Source organism: Benincasa hispida, chromosome 11 (genome assembly GCF_009727055.1).
Source record: "Benincasa hispida cultivar B227 chromosome 11, ASM972705v1, whole genome shotgun sequence".
NCBI classification, from domain to species: domain Eukaryota; kingdom Viridiplantae; phylum Streptophyta; class Magnoliopsida; order Cucurbitales; family Cucurbitaceae; genus Benincasa; species Benincasa hispida.
The window spans coordinates 71,805,646-71,824,221 of NC_052359.1; the positions used below are offsets into that span (position 1 = coordinate 71,805,646).

Below are 18,576 nucleotides of genomic sequence, written 5' to 3' on the forward strand. Positions count from 1 at the left end.
TTAAGTTATAAATTTTATATTATGGATTGAAGAAAGTTAGAATTTAGTCCTTTTAGTTTTAAAAGGTAAAACTCAATTCTTATGATTTAATAAAACCTCGTAAATGATTTTTATGATTTGATAAAATCTCATAAAAAGTCCTACTATAGAGATTCTTTATAAAGATTTTATCCAATCGTAAAGACTAATTACTAATTATAAATTAGAAACTAAATTTCAATTTTTTTTAATATAGAGACCAAATTTATAATTTAACTCTAAACAAATTTCATAAAAAAAATCTTAAATCAAATGAAAAGAAGATTTAACTAAAAATATCAAAATTCTAAAAGCTATAAACTTAGAGATAATATCTGGTGGTTCAAAATTATATAAACCTACAAAATAATTTAAAATTATAGAACAAAAATTGCAAAAATGAAAATGTAAGGGTAATAGGGCATCATGTGATTGGACTATCGTATCTAAAATAACTTGAATCATAGTTTTGGTCAAAGCAATAAACATAAAATTCTGAATTAAAAAATATATATATATATAATGTTACAGTAAGAACTTAGAGTCTGTTTATTGTTAACCCACTTTATTTATTAACGATATTTATCATAATCATGACAATAAAATATGGAACTCACCTACATGGGTTGATTCTATTTCAGTTCTTTATTCTAATTAAAATAGTCATCACTCTCATTTTCCTCATTTTCATTCCTTATTCCATAAAATTCTTATCTTTTTCGGGCACTTTATGTATATGGAATGGGGCTGAGCTGAGCCGAGATGCCATTCTTCGTTTTCTCAACTGCGTTCCCTATTTCATTCCTTATCCTCGTGAAATTCCTTATCAGGACAAGAATTTCCTCGAGGAATTCGTGGATCGTGTTACTATGGAAAAATTTTTCTTATTACTTTTATTTTTTTGAAAAAAATCAATTAATTTAAATCATTAATGTGAACAAATTATATTTGAATAATTAATTCTATCATTACCTTGTTTATTAAGATTAGTTTTACATAATTTGAATTTAAAATAAAATTACTTAAACTTTTGTTCAATAATTTGTTATTGGATACAAATTATCACAAAATTATTTAATAAAGCCAAAATGGCAACTTCAAATTTATGGTGCCTAATATTATCCCTATACATGAAAAAAATTGAACCTCTAACCTCAAAAGTTGATAATAAAAATTTGGACAAATATCAATTTTACCCTATTTAAACTCTAAACTAATTATTGCTGGATCAATTTAAATCTCAGAAATCAAACTAACCATTGTATTATTTTAAACCTCACGCTTTTACAAATGTGTCAATTTAAACCTCAAACTTTTATAAATGTATAAATTTAATCTTTGAACTTTCATAAACATATCAAAATAAAACATAATAAAAGGTTTAAATTGATACATTTTTAAAAATTCAAGGTTTAAATCGATATACTTACGAAAATTTAATATTTAAATTGATACAATTATTAGTTTAAAATTTAAATTGATAAAACTTTAGAGTTTAAAATGATACAATATTAACTTAAAATTCAAATTGATGTAATCTCCAAAGTTTTGTCCAAAAAAATTTATGCTAATTTAGCCATGGTTATTGGTAATATTACTTTAGTTTCTAAATCATTGTTAATTTTTAATTACATAAATGCTTATAAAAATGAGAAAAAACAAAATATACTCCAGAATTGGAACAGTACCCAAATCTTCAGTTCCTATCTTTGAACTTCAAGCAGCGCCTGGATGAAGCTACAAAGTTGAACAATGGCGAAGCAACTTCTTTAATACAAATCCAAGAAGACAATATGGGTGTTGCCCATTTCTACCCCAAGCGAGAACTTAAAACCCTAAATCCCAAAGAGGGTGGCTCAAAATTAATCACAAAGTTATCCTTCTAGGTATTCTTTCCTTTAACTCCATTTCTTGAATCTTATGCCAATTTGGGTTTCCTTCTTTCTTTCTTTCTTTCACGTGGTTTTGGGTTTTTCTTCAAAATTTAAATCTCCTTCCTTTGTTTCTCCCCCTATTTGATTTGATCGTCTTCTTTGCTCCTGTTCATCTTTCTCTCTTTGATTTCGTTTTTTAAATTTGGATTTGTTTGTTTATCGAGTTGATTCTTAGCCCTTTCCTAAGCTTTGTGTTCAGGGTTTGCTGATTCTTGATTTTGCCCTTTTTCTTTAGTTTTTGGTAATGGGGACTCTTATTATCTTCGTTCTCGTTGTTTTTCTTTTTCCCCTTTCATTCTTTGATGTTAATTTTCTGTTGGGTATGTGCATTTATAGCCGTCTGCTGGAACTTTGCTTTATATTTTATAGATTGCAACATTATGCTAATCCGTATTGACAAAAGAAAAAAAAGGGAGCTGAACTTTAATTCTTAGTCATGGATATTTGAGATTCTATGAGCTTTGATAGGTTGAAAATTGAAGTCATATTCGATGGGGTTGTTTAATATAATTTGATTTCGATGAATTATGAAATTGTTTAGTTAGTATGTTGATGTATTAAATTTAATACTGGAACCAGTTAAAGTATTATTTGCGAGAATGAAAATTGAAGGGGAAACAATGAGTGATATGGAACACATTGTATATTAGTTTTTTAGTGAAACAAGTACTTTGTCTGTTAAGGACTTCTAAGGATAAGGCTTATATAAGGATGTATTCCACAGATACTAATAGCTGTAAGAAGATTTGGGTTGTGCTGCACATTGACAACATCAGAATTTTCAGCTTAATTGGACAATGAAGCCTAACCCTATCTTTGAAATACATGACATGGTAGGTTGCATTTTTTTTTTCTCTGAACAACACTATTGTTAAACGGCTTTCTGTTTTTAGAAAATTTCTGAATTTAGACCATGTTTGATAATTATTTGGTATTTTGCTATTTGCTTTTGAGTTTTTGAAAATTAAGCTTATAAACTCTACTTCTATCCATAAGTTTCTATATTTTGTTATCCACTTTCTTTCATTATTTTCAAAAATCAAGTCAAATTTTGAAAACTAAAAAAAGTAGTTTCCAAAAGCTTGTTTTTGTTTTTTGAAATTAGCTTGGAGTTCAACTATTCAAGTGTCTTCTTTAAAAAATTTGAAAACCATAATTGAAAAATAAAGAAACACGCATAAATTTCCAAAACCAAAAACAAAATTGTTATCAAACGAGGACTTATGTTTTCACTTTCAGTTTATTGTAAGGGTTTTTTATTTTCAATCATGAGGTTGTCTTTGTATCTCCCAACTCACGTCTATGTTGTTCCCATTCTTCTTGGAGAGTATGATTCTCATTTCTAGAATTTATTGAGGTTCAAGAAAAACTAGTGTCCTTACCAGTAGTGTAAGAAAATCAAGTAGCCTAGGTAGAGCCTTCCATTTCCTATTTTTTGGCCTATCATTAGCTTCTTCAGACTTCCTTATTTTTATAAATGCTTCTCTAATCATTATACTACCTTGTTGAGTTGAGACCAAGTAAGAACTTGAATACCTGCTACCTATTTCTGATAGCTAACAGTTTCCTCATGTATCTTATTCATTAGATTTCTTTTCCCACTCAAGGAAAGAAATCCATACAGCGTAGAATATTTAAAAGATTTCTATATAACTCCTCTTGTAATTATATGTAATGCAACTATGCAATACTATACAAGCCATAACAAATTGATAATGGAATGTTGTGAACAACTACTACTTTCTCAGTGGCTGAATGAATATAAATGTTGGATCATATAAGATAGTTGAATTAGTTAATATTTGTTCTGAAATATTGCTTTGGCATAGTCCCCATGGATGATCACCTGTTTCTTGTTCTTTTCTTTGTCACTCTCTGTTTGATTTTCATTGGTTCATTTAAAACGTTTTTAATTGTACCAATGTATGCTTTCAGTTGCTGATTTGTTCTTTTTAATTTTTGTTCTGTTAATTCCTCAGGCTGCACCACCATGAGTATTGGATCAATCAGTGTTTCCACTAGGAATGCTGTCCCTCTGAACTTCCGTGTTTGCACACAGATGGGCAGCAACATATGTACAGTGTTGTCCCGAGGAACATCAACTTCATGCTGTTCCTATGGAATTTCAAGACCAAAGTATGCTGATCAATCCGTCACCACAATATCGTCTTGTTCGCCAAAGAGTAGCCAAAGATTCCAGGGACGCTGTCTCATTTCTTGCTTCTCCAGACGGTCAATTGACTTCCGAGCTTTGACGGTTAAAGATTTGATCTCCGATGGAGGGTCATGTGGAAGAGAACTTGAAATTTCACTGGCACTTAAAGGTATGAATATGAAGCTCTCAATCCCCAATGATGTGATGTCTAGCAAAATCAAGTGTAACAGGCGATGGCCAGAAAGATGGGCATCTGCTGGCTTAGTTTTTGGGTGGGTGGTTTGTTATTCAACTTCTGAACCAGTCCATGCTGAAGCAGCTTATGAGGAAGACGATGCTGAAGAAAACTCTGGTTCATCTCATGTCAAATTCTCTCATGGAAAGAAGGTTTACACCAACTATTCGGTTATCGGTGAGCTTCAAAGTCTTCCATTTCCTTGTTTTACGTTAAATGATCAATTGATAATTGCTTGTACATCTTGTTATTAAAGTACCATAGATTAAAGGGAAAAATGTGGTAATGTGAGCAACCTCTTTGTTCTGGACAGGAATTCCTGGAGATGGAAGATGTTTGTTCCGCTCAGTTGCTCATGGTGCTTGTTTGCGATCCGGGAAACCAGCTCCAAGTGAGAGCCTTCAGAGAGTTTTGGCCGATGAATTGCGGTCCAAGGTACGTTTATTAGTTTGTTCTTTAAGAGAATACCATGGTTACAAACTTATATACACATACCCCACTGTAGCTATCTAGATTCCATTTTTCGAACTGATTTCTTTGCAAAATTGAATATGGATGCCCCATTCTTAACGATGAATCACACACCTTTCAGGTTGCAGATGAGTTCATCAAGAGACGCGAGGAAACAGAGTGGTGAATCTCTCTCTCTCTCTCTCTCACACACACACACACAATGAGTTCCACATCAATGACTTTATTTTTGTAGGATCATAAAACATGAACAGTTCCTTAAGTCAGGTTTTGCTGCTTGTGTTGTCAACAGGTTCGTTGAAGGCAATTTTGATACATACGTGTCAAATATGCGAAAACCACATGTGTGGGGAGGCGAACCGGAGTTATTCATGGCTTCACATGTTCTTCAGTAAGTTATCTATCTCTGTTTTGTGTACTGCATATATCAGTGAATTGTTTATGATGAAAGCCATGATTGCTGCTGCAGTGCACCTATCATAGTGTACATGTACGATAAAGATTCTGGTGGGTTGATTTCCATTGCTGAATATGGCGATGAATATGGCAAAGAAAATCCAATCAGAGTTCTGTACCATGGTTTTGGCCATTACGATGCTTTGCAAATTCCTGCAAAACAAGGGGTAGGTAGATCAAAACTTTAGTGTTCTGAATGAATTATTGTGATTGAATTACATTCTCTTTTATTCTATGAAATAAATCTCTCAGTTCCATTGAGAATTCGCTCTATATTGAATGCTAATGGAAAATAAGTAGAGAATCTCGAAAGATTTTGAAAATTACTTCCACATGAGTTTATTGGTTACATTATCTACTTTTTGAAATTAGTCTTAGAAACTTTTAAAAAAAATCGTTTGGAAAGGTAAAAGTCATTATTGGGAAGTTACGAGGAAATAAATACAATTTTCAAAAACTAAAAATCAAACGTTTAAATATATTTTAATAAATATCAATCTATTATTATCTGAAAGGTTGTTTGATTTCCACTTCCCAAATGGTTAAACTTAAAAAAAAAAAACACACAAACATTTGTTGGTTATTAGGGGCATCTTGAAAACATCCTAGTCGAAATATGGCACCAGAGGAAGAGGAAGTTATGATCTCAAGATCGGGATAGTTTGTTCTGCCCCTATGTATTCAATTTTCCGTTTAAAAAAGGCACATTTTCGAACGGTATGTGAGACGAGTTTCTGCCTCATACAGCTCAGGTTGAAGACCCCAGTTTATAGAAGGATTCCTTTACGTACGGAATTTCTTACTTTGATTATTGATTAATCAAATTTCAATTGAATCATAATTGGATTTGTTTTTTTAAAAAAAAAAAAAAATTAAAGAAAACATTTTAATTAGATCATTGCTAAAATCTTTAAAGAGCTCATATGTACCTCTAAGGATGAGTATAATAGATCGAAAAATCGAGAGAAGAAGAAGGGTCGGTTGGTGTCGGTGTGGGAAAATTCCAAATTGTAGAATTTTTTTTAAAAAAATGAAGAATAAAATCGACCAAAATGACCGACCAACCGACCAAAATTGATGGACTTTTACTCTTCGATGGTCAAGGTTGTTTTGAACGTTTACTAAATTGGCCATAGTCGATTCGATGACAATTTGGTCGGAAAATCGACTCCGATCAACCGATGCTCACCCTTATGTACCCAACCTCAAGTCAATGTTTAAGAGCTAAAATAAAAGTTAACTCACATGGTGTTTTTACTATCAATTTCAGAGTTAGAAGTTCGATTCTCCCTCTTATTAAAAAAATGGATGTTTAATATATTTCACTAGGCATTGATGCATTTATATATTTTGGATTAAATTTTGACCCATGATCTAGCCCTCTTTCCTCAAAACTAGGGGTGCTCGTGATTGTTTGAAGGGGGAAAAAAAAAACAGGAGTGTTGATGGGTTAAAGGTTTGGTTGAGATGCTTTTAGAACTGAATTTAATTGTTTGAGTTATAAAATTTGCAATCTAAGCAACCTTTATCAAATAATTAATCCAACTTCATCCAACTATGAAATATTTAGAATGAGTTGGTTTAGATTAATAGTCATTTATTCCGTGAATGTGTGAGCATCTCTATATTTGTTTTTAATTATTGAATTAAGATTTGCTAACTCAATTTCAGTATATATTTTTTTAAAAAATTGCCTCAACAAACGTATAAATTATTTTTTGAGTATTTGGAAAATAAATAATTGAAAGAGAATTATAAAATTAAAATAACTTGTATCATAAGCAAATGCATATTTGGTTAAGATATCATTAAAGTATCTATACTTTGAAATTTGTGTAAATTTAGTTTCTATAATTTCAAATGTTCAACTTTAGTCTCTATATTTTTAATAAATCTTAAAATTAATCCTTACTATTAGTTTATTGTTAAATTTTTCAAAAACTTTTTATTATCTATTAGCATTTTTATTATAATTTGTGGAATTATATTCACAAATTATTTTTTTGTATGAAAATTATTATCATCATCATCATTATTATTGAACCAATTTTAACAAAAAAAAAATGAATTTTAAGTGTTTAAATTTTAAAGTTTGTTTGGATTAACTAGAGAAATGTTTTTCCAAAAATTATTTTTTAAAACTATTTTGATAAAAAAAAATATTTAAATTACATTTTGAAAGTATTTCAAAAATTATTTTGAGTGGTTGCGGATCACTTATTTTTTTTTTTTCAAAATTAAACACTTGAAAAGTTCAACTAAACACATCCTTATTAAAAGTACATGGACTAAAATCAAACTCAAATTGAACAAATTCTAAAATACAAATATGAAAATAGTATTTTAAACCTAAATATTTTTAAAAAATAATAATAAGCCTAAAAGTTAGATGTTACAAATGTTATAGGATATGATTAGACATAGGTTGAAACTAAGGGTAGTGAATCTAGCCCAAACAATATCTTAAGGTAGATAGACTTTTAACCCCAAGTGGTTGACCTAAAATACAAATAGATTTTTTTCCACTCCAAAAAATAAAATAAAAAGAAATAAAAAGAAAAATAGTGTATAGGTAGAGGTAATTACCAAAAAAGTATGAGACAGAGACAAAAACATAGACATAGGAGTATAGTGACAGTAGACAACTTTGGCAGAGAAGACATTTTTCAGACAGCTTAGACAACACCTTGCTTTTTATCTAATTCTATATTTCTCTTTAATAATATATATATTTGGCCCCACTTTTTAATAGTTCATCATTTTAAAAATTAATTTAAAATTATATTGATTTTTTGTGATTTTTATCTATCTTGTTGTTATACTTTTAAATGTGTTTAATAGATCTTTTTAGTTTTAATTTTGTGTCTTTTTTATCTTTAAACTTTCAGAAATATTTAATAAGTCTCTAAACTTTCGATTTTGTGTTTGTTTGATCTTTTAACATTAAAAACAATCAAATAAATATTTAGACAGACATAAAATTAAAAGAGAGATTGATTATACACTTTCTGAAGTTCAATAATCAAATAGATATAGAACTAAAAAAATTTAAGCCTTGTTTGGTAATAGTTTTTTTTATTTAAATTAAGAGCAATATTTCCACCTCCAATTTTTTTCTTTTTATATTTACTTTTTAATAATAGTTTAAAAAACCAACCCAATTTTTGAAAACTAAAAAAAGTAACGTTCAAAATTTTATTTTATTTTTTTCAGAATCTAGCTAAGAATTATCATTGTACTTAAGAAAAATGTAAATCATTGTAAGAAATTGAATGGGAATAGACTTAATTTTTAAAAATAAAAAACAAAAAACGAAATGATTACTGAATTAAACACTTGTATATATGAAAAACTTTGAAACCAAATAGATACAAATTAATCCACTAAATTGAAGGACTACACTTGTGTGTGTGTTTTATAAATATGAAGTATTAAAAGTGGGGCAAAATATAAGAAAGTGAAATATAAGTGATAGGAGAATTAAATAAACCCCTTTTGAAAGTTTTAGGAATAGGTACTAAATATATATATATATACAAAACCCAAAAATTAGATGTCAAAACATGTAATTTAGCAAAATAAAAAAATATCCACCATGGACCCCACTCCCTAATTTTAAAAAGTGGTGAGTTTACAAATTTAATCCTCAATCTTGGTATCTTTTATTAAAATAAAAAATAAAATTTAGGGATCAAATAGGAAAAAAAAAAAAAAAACTTAAAAATTTAGGGACTAAATCGTAATAATATGAAAAATCCACCATGAGCCTACCACCTACTTTAAATCTAGGCTTACGTCTTCAGCTATGGGCCCTTTGCAAGTGGTCCTCCCAACACGTCGGCCCACTTTCCGGCCCACCACGTCACTCCACTTGTCCCCTTCCCCCGGGCCCATCACCCTCTACTTCTTTTTCTTTTCTTTTCTTTCTTTTTTTAACGTTTTTTTTAGTTTTATTTTTATATTGTTTTTTTTAACCGTGTTTGTACTTTTTTTTATTACATATGCCTCACAAACATTTGTGTATGCAAAAATAAAAATAATAAAAAAGAAAAATACATATGTTCCATAAATTTTGAGTTTAAATTTAGCCTCTAAATGGTAAAATTTTTAAGTTTTATTCTAATTTCATCCTTAGTTTTCAAAGTTATACCTTACACTTTTAAATTTTCACTAAATATTCGAAGTCAATCTTGGCGTGAAATGTCAATTAAATAATTTTAGAAAAACATGAAGTGAAATTTTAGTGATGCTAAAAAATAGAGAAACTTAATTATTTAAGATTTTTTAATTTTTTTAAAAATAATTAATAAACATTAACATTAAAGATTAAAATGGAGTATTAAGTGAAAAATTGAAGTTAAAAATGTGAATATTGAAACTTAGAGATCAAATTGAAACAAAAACTCAAATCTCAATGGTAAAATTGTAAAATTTTGAAATCTAGGAACTAAATTGAAACCAAACTCAAAACTTAAAAGATTAAAGATGTAAAATTTTAAAATTTAGAGACTAAATGAAACCAGAATTATAGAGACTAAATGAAGCCATAACAAAAACCTATCCCATTATATATATACATATTCTTGCTTTACATTTAGATTGTTTTCCTTTTCATTTATTCATTTTTTTAGAAGAAAATCATTTATTCATTTTTTTTTAGAAGAAATTCATATATTCATTCATTTATATAGATTAATGTATGTGGTAAAGTAATCATGGATCCATAACGTGAGATAATACGATCTGTTAGATATTTTTAACATTCAAGAAAAAAAAAATATTTTTTATTAGTTATTTATTCCTTCCTTTTGAGGAGTCAATTCAATCTTTCTATAAAATAGGAAAGTGGAATAAGAAGTGGAATGTAGTTATACGTTCTATGTTTTCTTCTATAATTAATAGAGAACGTGGAGGTTTTTACTTGACTTTTTGATAACTTGTAGAAATACACGTTGTAGTAACTCTTTATTTAGAATAATTATGGGAATTTGGAGGAAAATGCATTAACTTGAAAGGAAATTCATGTAAATAAATAAACCTTGTGTTCTTACGTTTACAAAATTCATGGCTTGAAAATTATAAAATCTAACATCTTTAAATGAAGAATTTTGATGAAAAAGAAGCAACATTCGGCTAAGAAAAAAAAACTGCAATTGTGGATGCATAAAGAGATCAAAGCAACTTCAATCTTGCACGCGAAGAACCATACATTGAGTAGAAACATGAAGAGAAGAAAACGACAAATGCATGAGCGATGGACGTGACATCAAAATGCAAGTTGGTAGCTAATTTAAGACAGTCGTGCTAGAACCAATGAATCTATGAAGCAAGGATTCGACGCTGCAGGACATAGAATTAAATGCAAATGTGTCTGATAATTATTAGAAAGAAGCTGAGAACCTCTTCTTTGATACCTATAAATAACTCAAAGAACTTCATCTCAAGGGTGGAACCTTTTATCAAGAAATTGGCTAAAGCTCTACTAGAATTCTCCCTCAATCCGTCATCGTCATCCACCTATTGAGCTTCTCTTTGAAAAATTTGGAGTAAGAGCTCAATCTTTTTCTCTGAAAAGGGAGAGTGCACCATCAATATCCTTTAAACCACCTTCAAGCAGCTATATCATCAAAGTCAAAGGAAGCAAGAGAGTGCAATCGACGACATGACACTTCCATTTCCCCACTTTACTCTATTTTCTTTTCATTTGCAATTTATATTAATATATTGAGATTGAGAAACTCTATATTTCTTAATATGAATATGATTTCCATCTCTCATCTTTTCATGCTTCCAATTTCCTCCATCACGAGCAACTAAATTCCATAATGAGTTGAGAAGTTCAAACTGACATTTTCATAAGTTTTGCATAAGTTAAAGTTCATATTGTTTAATATGTGCTTAATCTATTGCTTCAATCCATCTAACAAATCGATTGAGTAGAAATAGCCAACTACTTGAGAGAGTAAGTGGTTGTGGAACTCATTAAGTAAGGAAGGAATTAGCTTTAGAGATGAAGTTAACATTTTATCCAAAATTAACTTAAGCATGCGTCCTAGAGATGGGGTAAATGTGGCATCAAACACTTAAAGGTGAGCACTTCATTTTCTGAGTTAACAACATGGACACATATTTATACATTACTTAGGAGAATGTTAGTAAACCCTCTCAACCTTGGGCCTTATTAACTAATTTTCATCCATTTCAATGTACGCTGCTTTCTTTGTGATTGAACCATCGTTTTACTATTCCACGCATCATCACCATCATACACCACTCGATGCACACCATCCATATAATTCATTCTTTTGTCTTGTTTCACTCCACCATTATTTTAGTTCTTCAACATATGATACTCTGGAAATACTGTGAAAATCATTTAATCATTCTTAATTAAGTTATATCAAGTCTCTGTGTTTGACCTTAGACTCACCAGGAAACTCTAGTTAAACTTACACTTAGTTTTAATTAGGGAAAACTTGTATTCGTTTTAGATTCTTTGATGGACTAATACAACACATGCACAAGAAATATTTTTACACAATACTTTTTTCCTTTTTAGACTTTGATCTTCTACCATTTTTCTCTTCTTCCAATGGAGACTGAGAGTTAATTTCATGAGAGCATACAAGCAATAGGATTTCATAAGAGATTTTAGCTGCTACCAAAATCTCTCGAAAAGATTGTTGTATTTTCGGAGTGAAGTGCCAAATAACTCAGTGGGGTATATATTCTCTATGGACAACGCTTCTTAGTGTCCCTCGATGAAGTTCCAACTGCCTATTCTATTATTATCTCAATTATTGTAGATTTAATTCATAAATTTCTATTTCTTTAATTGTTTTTCTAACAATCCTTAAATTTAGGAAAACCTTGTAATTAAACTTTTAAATATTGCAAATTGCACAACTTTTTCTATTTGAACTATAAATTTGTTCCACTCAAATACTTTTAGTTCAACGTAAAGATGAAAAGTAAATGAGATCCGAAGAAAAACAACACAAAAGCGAGATTCCACTATATATATATATATATATATATAAAAGGTACGAGTTTGGAGAGATATTTACTCTACTTCAAAAAGAAATTAAAAAGACTATGTTTTATTGTCAATTTGATAAAATTGAACAAGTTGGTACAATTTGCCAGTTCAATGGGCAAAATTGATTTTTTCCCCCTTCAATAATAACTTAGATAAAAAAAACCTAAATCAATTTCTAAAAAAAAAAACCTGGAACTTTGTCATTTATTTTCAAAAAATACACATAATTATTCATGTTGCAACCTTCCAACTTTTATAAATGTTTCAAAACTATTGTTAAAGTAGAAATCGATTAAAATATTATCAAAGCGAGTATAACTCAACTTACATAGTGTGTTCATGATAGTGACCATGAGATCTGTGATTTAAATCTCATACTCCCAATTATACTAGAAAAGATTAAAAAAAAATATATTAAAATATTGGATGAATTTGGAACTTGAAATAATGTGACCTTGACTTGGAATGAAAATTGAAACACGGACATTGCCATTTTTATTACCTAATTCTCCAAGTCTCAGATCTAAAATTCTAACAAATATTTACTTCAACAATAGTTTTTAAATACTTATTGAAATTTGAAGTTTTTTTGTTATAATAGAAAGATAGAGTAGAAGAATTAATGGAAATTTATTATTTTTTTTAATAAAAAACTCAAATAAAATGACAAAAATATATATTTAACCAACATGAAGACAGACAAGTAAAAACAATATAAAAATACACTAAAATTAACAAAAAGATAAAAAGCGAAAAACGAACAAGACATGGAAAGTAAAAAGTGGAAACATCTAAATTAAAATGGGTGATATATATATATTTTTAATTATTATTATTTTTTAGAACTTTGTATGGAAAAAAAAAAGAAAAAGAAAAAAGAAAAATCAAACTAATGAAAAAATGGAGTGGGCCCAAAAAGTAGAAGAGGGCCCATAGGGTTGAAAATGACAGTTAGGCCCCTTGGGGGGGGTTGTCCCTAAGCAATTGGGAGAAGTACTTTTAGAATGGGCTAATGGGCCTCAAAACGACGACATTTCATTATTATTTAAAGCAAAAGTCCTACCTCAAAATAAAAATAAATAAATAAATAAATAAACAAACAAAAGTCTTTATGCTCTGTTTGGCTGTTGCTTCCCTATCCTCACAAATACATACCTAACCAAATTCAAGTGCATATTATTTTTTACACTATTTTCTTCTTTATAAACTATTTTCCTTTTATCCCCTAATAAAATTTTAATTTAAACTTTTACTTTTTATTTAGGAAAATAAAACTTGACTGTTAATGAGTTATAATAGGTGGGACATTACATTCAATAGTATTGTCAAATATGCTTCTTCCATAGGTTTATTTATTGAACTAATTTTGTACAAGTTAAAATTAAAATTCTAAAAGTAGAATACGAAACACTCCTTAGGATATTATTCCAGAATCATATTTAAGTTCTATTTTCTTTTCAAAAGTGATTATAAAATATATGATTCATGGATAATAATCTAATTATAATTTAATGATAGTATCAATTAATGTGATAATGATGTAAAATTATTGTCAGAATAAGCTTAGCTTAACAGTAGTTTATATACATTCACGTTCTAGATGTTGAAAGTTTGATCTTCCATTCTCACCATTGTCGTACTAAAAAATGATGTACAATTATTTAATTAAAATTTGAGAGGGGGAAATGAATAGTTTTCTAGCACTAACATATTTACTCAATCTAGGTGCATGATTGATTTTTTTATTTTTGTAAAAAGCACTTCTAGATCAATAAAATATTGTCGTAGAGAGTTGATTATTTTCAACAATATAGTTATATTTTTTTAACCTTTTTGTGTATTAAGGAATATAACTTCTTGTTATTATTAAATGAGTATCATTATTCGATATTAGTAGTCCATACACTTAACAATAGTTTTCATAAATTTTTTCAATCATGAATCACTTTATGCTATTTACTATTTAGCGTGGACTTTCCTTCACTAGCAAAGAGATCGAGCTTCTACTATCTTCATTGATATACCTAAACCTTGAAAACTCAGATTTTTAATTGAAAATAAAAACATTTCAAGTGAGACAATATGAATAATTTGCAACAATCTAACTCCCAAAAACTAGAAAAGAAACAACAAAAGTGAAGCCTCAATAACCTATTTGAGAGATAAGAAGAATCATTGAGAGAACAAAGAGGGTTTTTCTTTTTTTTCTTTTTTTTTTTTTTTTTTTTTTTTTTAAATAGAAAAAATGTAAAGCTAGAAAGGCATACTAGGATTAGTAGTTTTGATGAAATAAGGGTTGAGGAGAATTGGGTAAGGCATTTATTTATGCAAAGGAGAATTGATTGATTGGAAAGTAATTTTTTTTTTTTTTCATTTCTAAAGGAAAAAAAGATTAAAAATAAAAGTAGAAAAAAAAGGAAGCATTAAATTGGAAAAAGATAATATGGTTGAGAAAATTGAAAGAAGAGATGAAAAGAAATTGAAATTTAGTTGGTGATATATATATATATGGGTTAATATTATTAATTGGTGAAATTGATTGGAGTGTTTTTTTGTGGGAGCCACTTGAAATCATGTCTCCAGCTCATTTGATAGTGCTCTCCCATCCCACACTATCTCACATCTCTTTCAAATTCTTCATCAATATATATTTTTATCATAATTTCTTTTTTCTAACAAATAATTGGTTAAAATTATAAATTTTTGAGATGATTATCATTTCTTCATCTAGTTGAACTTGATTCCTTTTTAGTTCAACTAGTAGCGTGAAGATTCAAATATTTGACTTTTTGAATGATGATATATATCTTAATTAAGTTATATCTAAGTTTTGTTGTTTCATTTTGATTGTTATAATTTTGTTAAATCTCACAAATTATCTTTGAAGATACTATATCTACATTTTCTTTTACGTGATAGTGAGCTAACGTTTCACTATTTGGCTAGTTATTTCAGTTGATTATGTTAGAGTTTTAGATGGAATTCAAAAAAAAGAAAGAGATATATGACTTTTGGGCAGATAAAAGATATTTTAAAGTCAAATGGCCAATTAAACCTTTTAAATTAGAATAATTAAATTGAAACTATGTCTAAAATATAAAGATTAAGGACAACTAAAATTGTTTAAATGGTAACATGTTAAAGTTTTAAGAACTAAATTGTGATGTATTTTTCTTTGAAAAAAAATTATTATAGAAGATACTAAATTGCTACAACCTAAGCGCATTACCTAAATTATTACATGAAATTGTATATATATAAAGTAGTACTTTAGATTTTTTTTTTTTTTTAATAAAAAAAATGTTAGAGGTAGTTTCCTAAGATGATGGATGGGTAGTAATGACTTTGCCATGAAAAGACCTTTTATTTATTTATTATTATTATTATTATTTTGGTATGAAAAGCCAAATTTTCTAACTTTAATATCGATGAGGTACAAGGCCAAAAAAGATTAAAATCGTACATAATACTTTCACATCTTATTAAAGATCAAAATGTATATATTGTTAGATTGTATGTCCTAAAACTTGAAGTTTGTAAAATTAAACATATTTTATTTTGTAGTAAAGTAGTTATTGAAGTTTATTCAATAGAACTATTTTTGAATATGTAAATTACTCTTGTAAAAACTAAATCTAATATACTAAAATCCATGACTATTACATACCTTTATTTGGAGACATAAGAGTGAATCAAGTTTGAGTAGATAGCAAAAACGGTCTATAGTATACGGATAAGGTTGGGTACCTTATTTTGGAAACACTATCGAATGCGGCCCATTTTATATTTAGTACAAACGATGTGATTCTGAATTGTTCATGTAGAGACATGCGAGTGGGGGCATCCAATGCAAAGAGTTCGTATAAGATCGGACCGAGAAATAAGTCACTCTTACTTTATAACGTTGTTTACTGTTTAAGATTAACTAATTTTGAGGTTTATTCAGTATTATTTTTAGATTTGCATGGATGAAAGTTGACTCAACAGTGCCAACTCAATAAGCCTCCCATTTCAAGGACAAGACCGGGTATCTTGAATCCTATCTTGAATGCTGACCCAACCGTTATTACGAACAACCTGTGATGGCTTGACTTACTTATTATGACCATATCGAGTGGACATAAATATATCTATAGCAGGTAGTGCAATAAGATTGGAGTCCATGATCTGTTGGTCCATTACCCCTACTAACTTATAAATGGACTAAACCTTAGAATAGTGTGATGAGAGAATATGGAACATTTAAATTTGAATTAAGAAATTTTTTAATTATATGCGATATAATTAAACGTTTAATTATTGAATTAAATGAAATTAGAGTGTTGAAAAATATTTAAATACGATTTAAATATTTTATATATGATTAGAGATTCATATTAGGAATTGGTGGTTTAATAATTTAATATTTATTAATAAATTATTTTAATTAATTAAAATTTTCAATTAATTATCTATTTTTAAATCAATTATTTGAATTAATTAAAAAATGAGAAATTCAATTTAACGTTTATAAACTAAAATTGGTTTTTTAATTATAATGATTTTGTGAAGATCATTTAAAAATTGAAAAGAAAAAAAGAAAGCGGATAGTTCCTAGTTTTTTCCCTACAAATTCCACATATATCTCTTGTATTTGGTGTCAAAATAGGGTGCAACAAGATTGCATGCTTGAATTCTTTAAAAAGAAAAATCAATTGTTGAGAATAGTTTCATGGGGTTAATTAGGTTTTTGGGGTTGAATTTTATTTTAATTAGATAAAAGGGTAATTTTCAACTTATTTAGGTAAATAGGATTGTTTTTTTGTCTTTGTCCGAATGCGTCTCTTGAAGAGACACATTCTGAATATTTTTTTTCCGCGCATGAATGCGTCTCTTGAAGAGATGTATTCATTAATAATAATAATAATAATCATTAAAAAAAATTAAGAATGCATCTCTTTCATAAATAATAATAAAAAAAAAAAAAGAAAAATATTTTTGCTTTTATTTTTTCATTCTTTTAACAACCCTAAAATCAACTATTTCATTACTTATGTTTTTCTACGGTTAATAATATTCCCTTTGTTTAATTATAAATCATTATTATCTAAAATCAAATATCTCACTAATCTTCTTTTTTATTTTAATAGTAATATTACTAGTTTTTTTAATAGTATAAACAATAATTTTACTTTGAGATTAAGAAATTTCTATGATTGATTTGATATACTCAAAATTAATTCAAATTATTATTTTTGTTTAAAGTTGTTAGAAACTTATGAAAAAATATAGATATTAACTTTTGACTATTGTAAATAATATTCAAGGTTTTTTAGGATGTGTTGTAGACTGCAAGTGCAATTTCGTGTTTGAATTTCATTAATAGATTTAAGTATATGTACAATTTTCTTTATTCACGACTAGAAGAAATGTATCTATGATCGCCACGACCTCTAACACTTGATGGTTGGCTTTCCTCTGTAAAGTGTATGCCCTCACCACGATGTCGATATGTCACATACTGGTCATGGACATCTGGATGGACATGTGAATTTTGTACTTTTTTCATACTTAGTGTACTGAAGGTTGTTGGAAAAAATTCAAATGTTGAGGGAGAGGACATCATGGAAGTATGTGTAAAATGATCGAGTGAGGTTGCTAGATATTCATTCCGAACATTAGGTCGAATAGGAACATCCTGATGTCTTGTTGGATCACCTTGTTCTTCCATTGAAACATCACCATCGAAATATCACACTCGATATATAGAGTCGAGTCTATGCAAGGCTCTTTTAGCCGATAATGTCAAATTTGGAAGCTCGACCTGAAAAATAATTGAATAACAAGTTAATGACTTTAAAATTTATTTTGGTGTGCAATGAAGAAATAAAATTAAACAATCCTAGTAAACAATAAACTCATACCAACAAGTGATAGGATGCTCCTGCTTTAGTTATGTATCGCCTGCTCATAGTGGAATACCATTCAATATATCTTGACCCAGTATCTAGGTCCATTAACAACAAAACTTTGACGATTTTCCCAGATTGAAATTTGAGGAGCCAAATATGCAATCCAGTCTTGCTCATGCCTGCCCCTTAGATCGTGCGAATAGAGTCGGGCATCTATATTGCAAGATTGAGAAATTTGTTGCAACATCCCAAATTGACGCATCACATGATCTGGGTGATGCCACTCCATGACGAAAAAACATATAAGTGGACATTTGGATGTCCATATCTCATTACCATCGAGATAATATGGTGGCAATAGTTGGATGAGATGATTG

General features: G+C 28.7%; 1 protein-coding gene across 4 annotated transcripts; it reads left to right on the forward strand.

Annotated features, from left to right (window-relative positions):
• The first annotated feature begins 1,682 nt into the window (after positions 1-1,682).
• On the forward strand, positions 1,683-5,542 carry LOC120089870 (OVARIAN TUMOR DOMAIN-containing deubiquitinating enzyme 4). 4 transcript variants are annotated; one of them, XM_039047291.1, is made up of 7 exons: positions 1,683-1,904; positions 2,677-2,785; positions 3,932-4,519; positions 4,656-4,777; positions 4,935-4,975; positions 5,106-5,204; positions 5,283-5,542. In XM_039047291.1, the coding sequence occupies exons 3-7, from the start codon at positions 3,943-3,945 to the stop codon at positions 5,455-5,457; spliced, it is 1,014 nt and encodes a 337-aa protein (XP_038903219.1). In that variant the 5' UTR covers positions 1,683-1,904; positions 2,677-2,785; positions 3,932-3,942; the 3' UTR covers positions 5,458-5,542. The 4 variants fall into 4 exon arrangements, with proteins under 4 accessions (XP_038903219.1, XP_038903221.1, XP_038903218.1 ...); XM_039047293.1 differs by lacking the exon at positions 2,677-2,785 and having other exon boundaries at positions 3,932-4,276; positions 4,427-4,519; XM_039047292.1 differs by lacking the exon at positions 1,683-1,904 and adding an exon at positions 1,963-2,193.
• Positions 5,543-18,576: the final 13,034 nt, after the last annotated feature.

What these genes read in the sequence shown, in the direction of transcription:
- LOC120089870 (XM_039047291.1), top strand. Translation starts at nt 3,943, where the DNA reads ATGAGTATTGGATCAATCAGTGTTTCCACTAGGAATGCTGTCCCTCTG. An exon ending in CACCAACTATTCGGTTATCG is followed by an intron (nt 4,520 to 4,655) that starts GTGAGCTTCAAA and finishes TGTTCTGGACAG; the next exon opens with GAATTCCTGGAGATGGAAGA. An exon ending in ATGGCTTCACATGTTCTTCA is followed by an intron (nt 5,205 to 5,282) that starts GTAAGTTATCTA and finishes TTGCTGCTGCAG; the next exon opens with TGCACCTATCATAGTGTACA.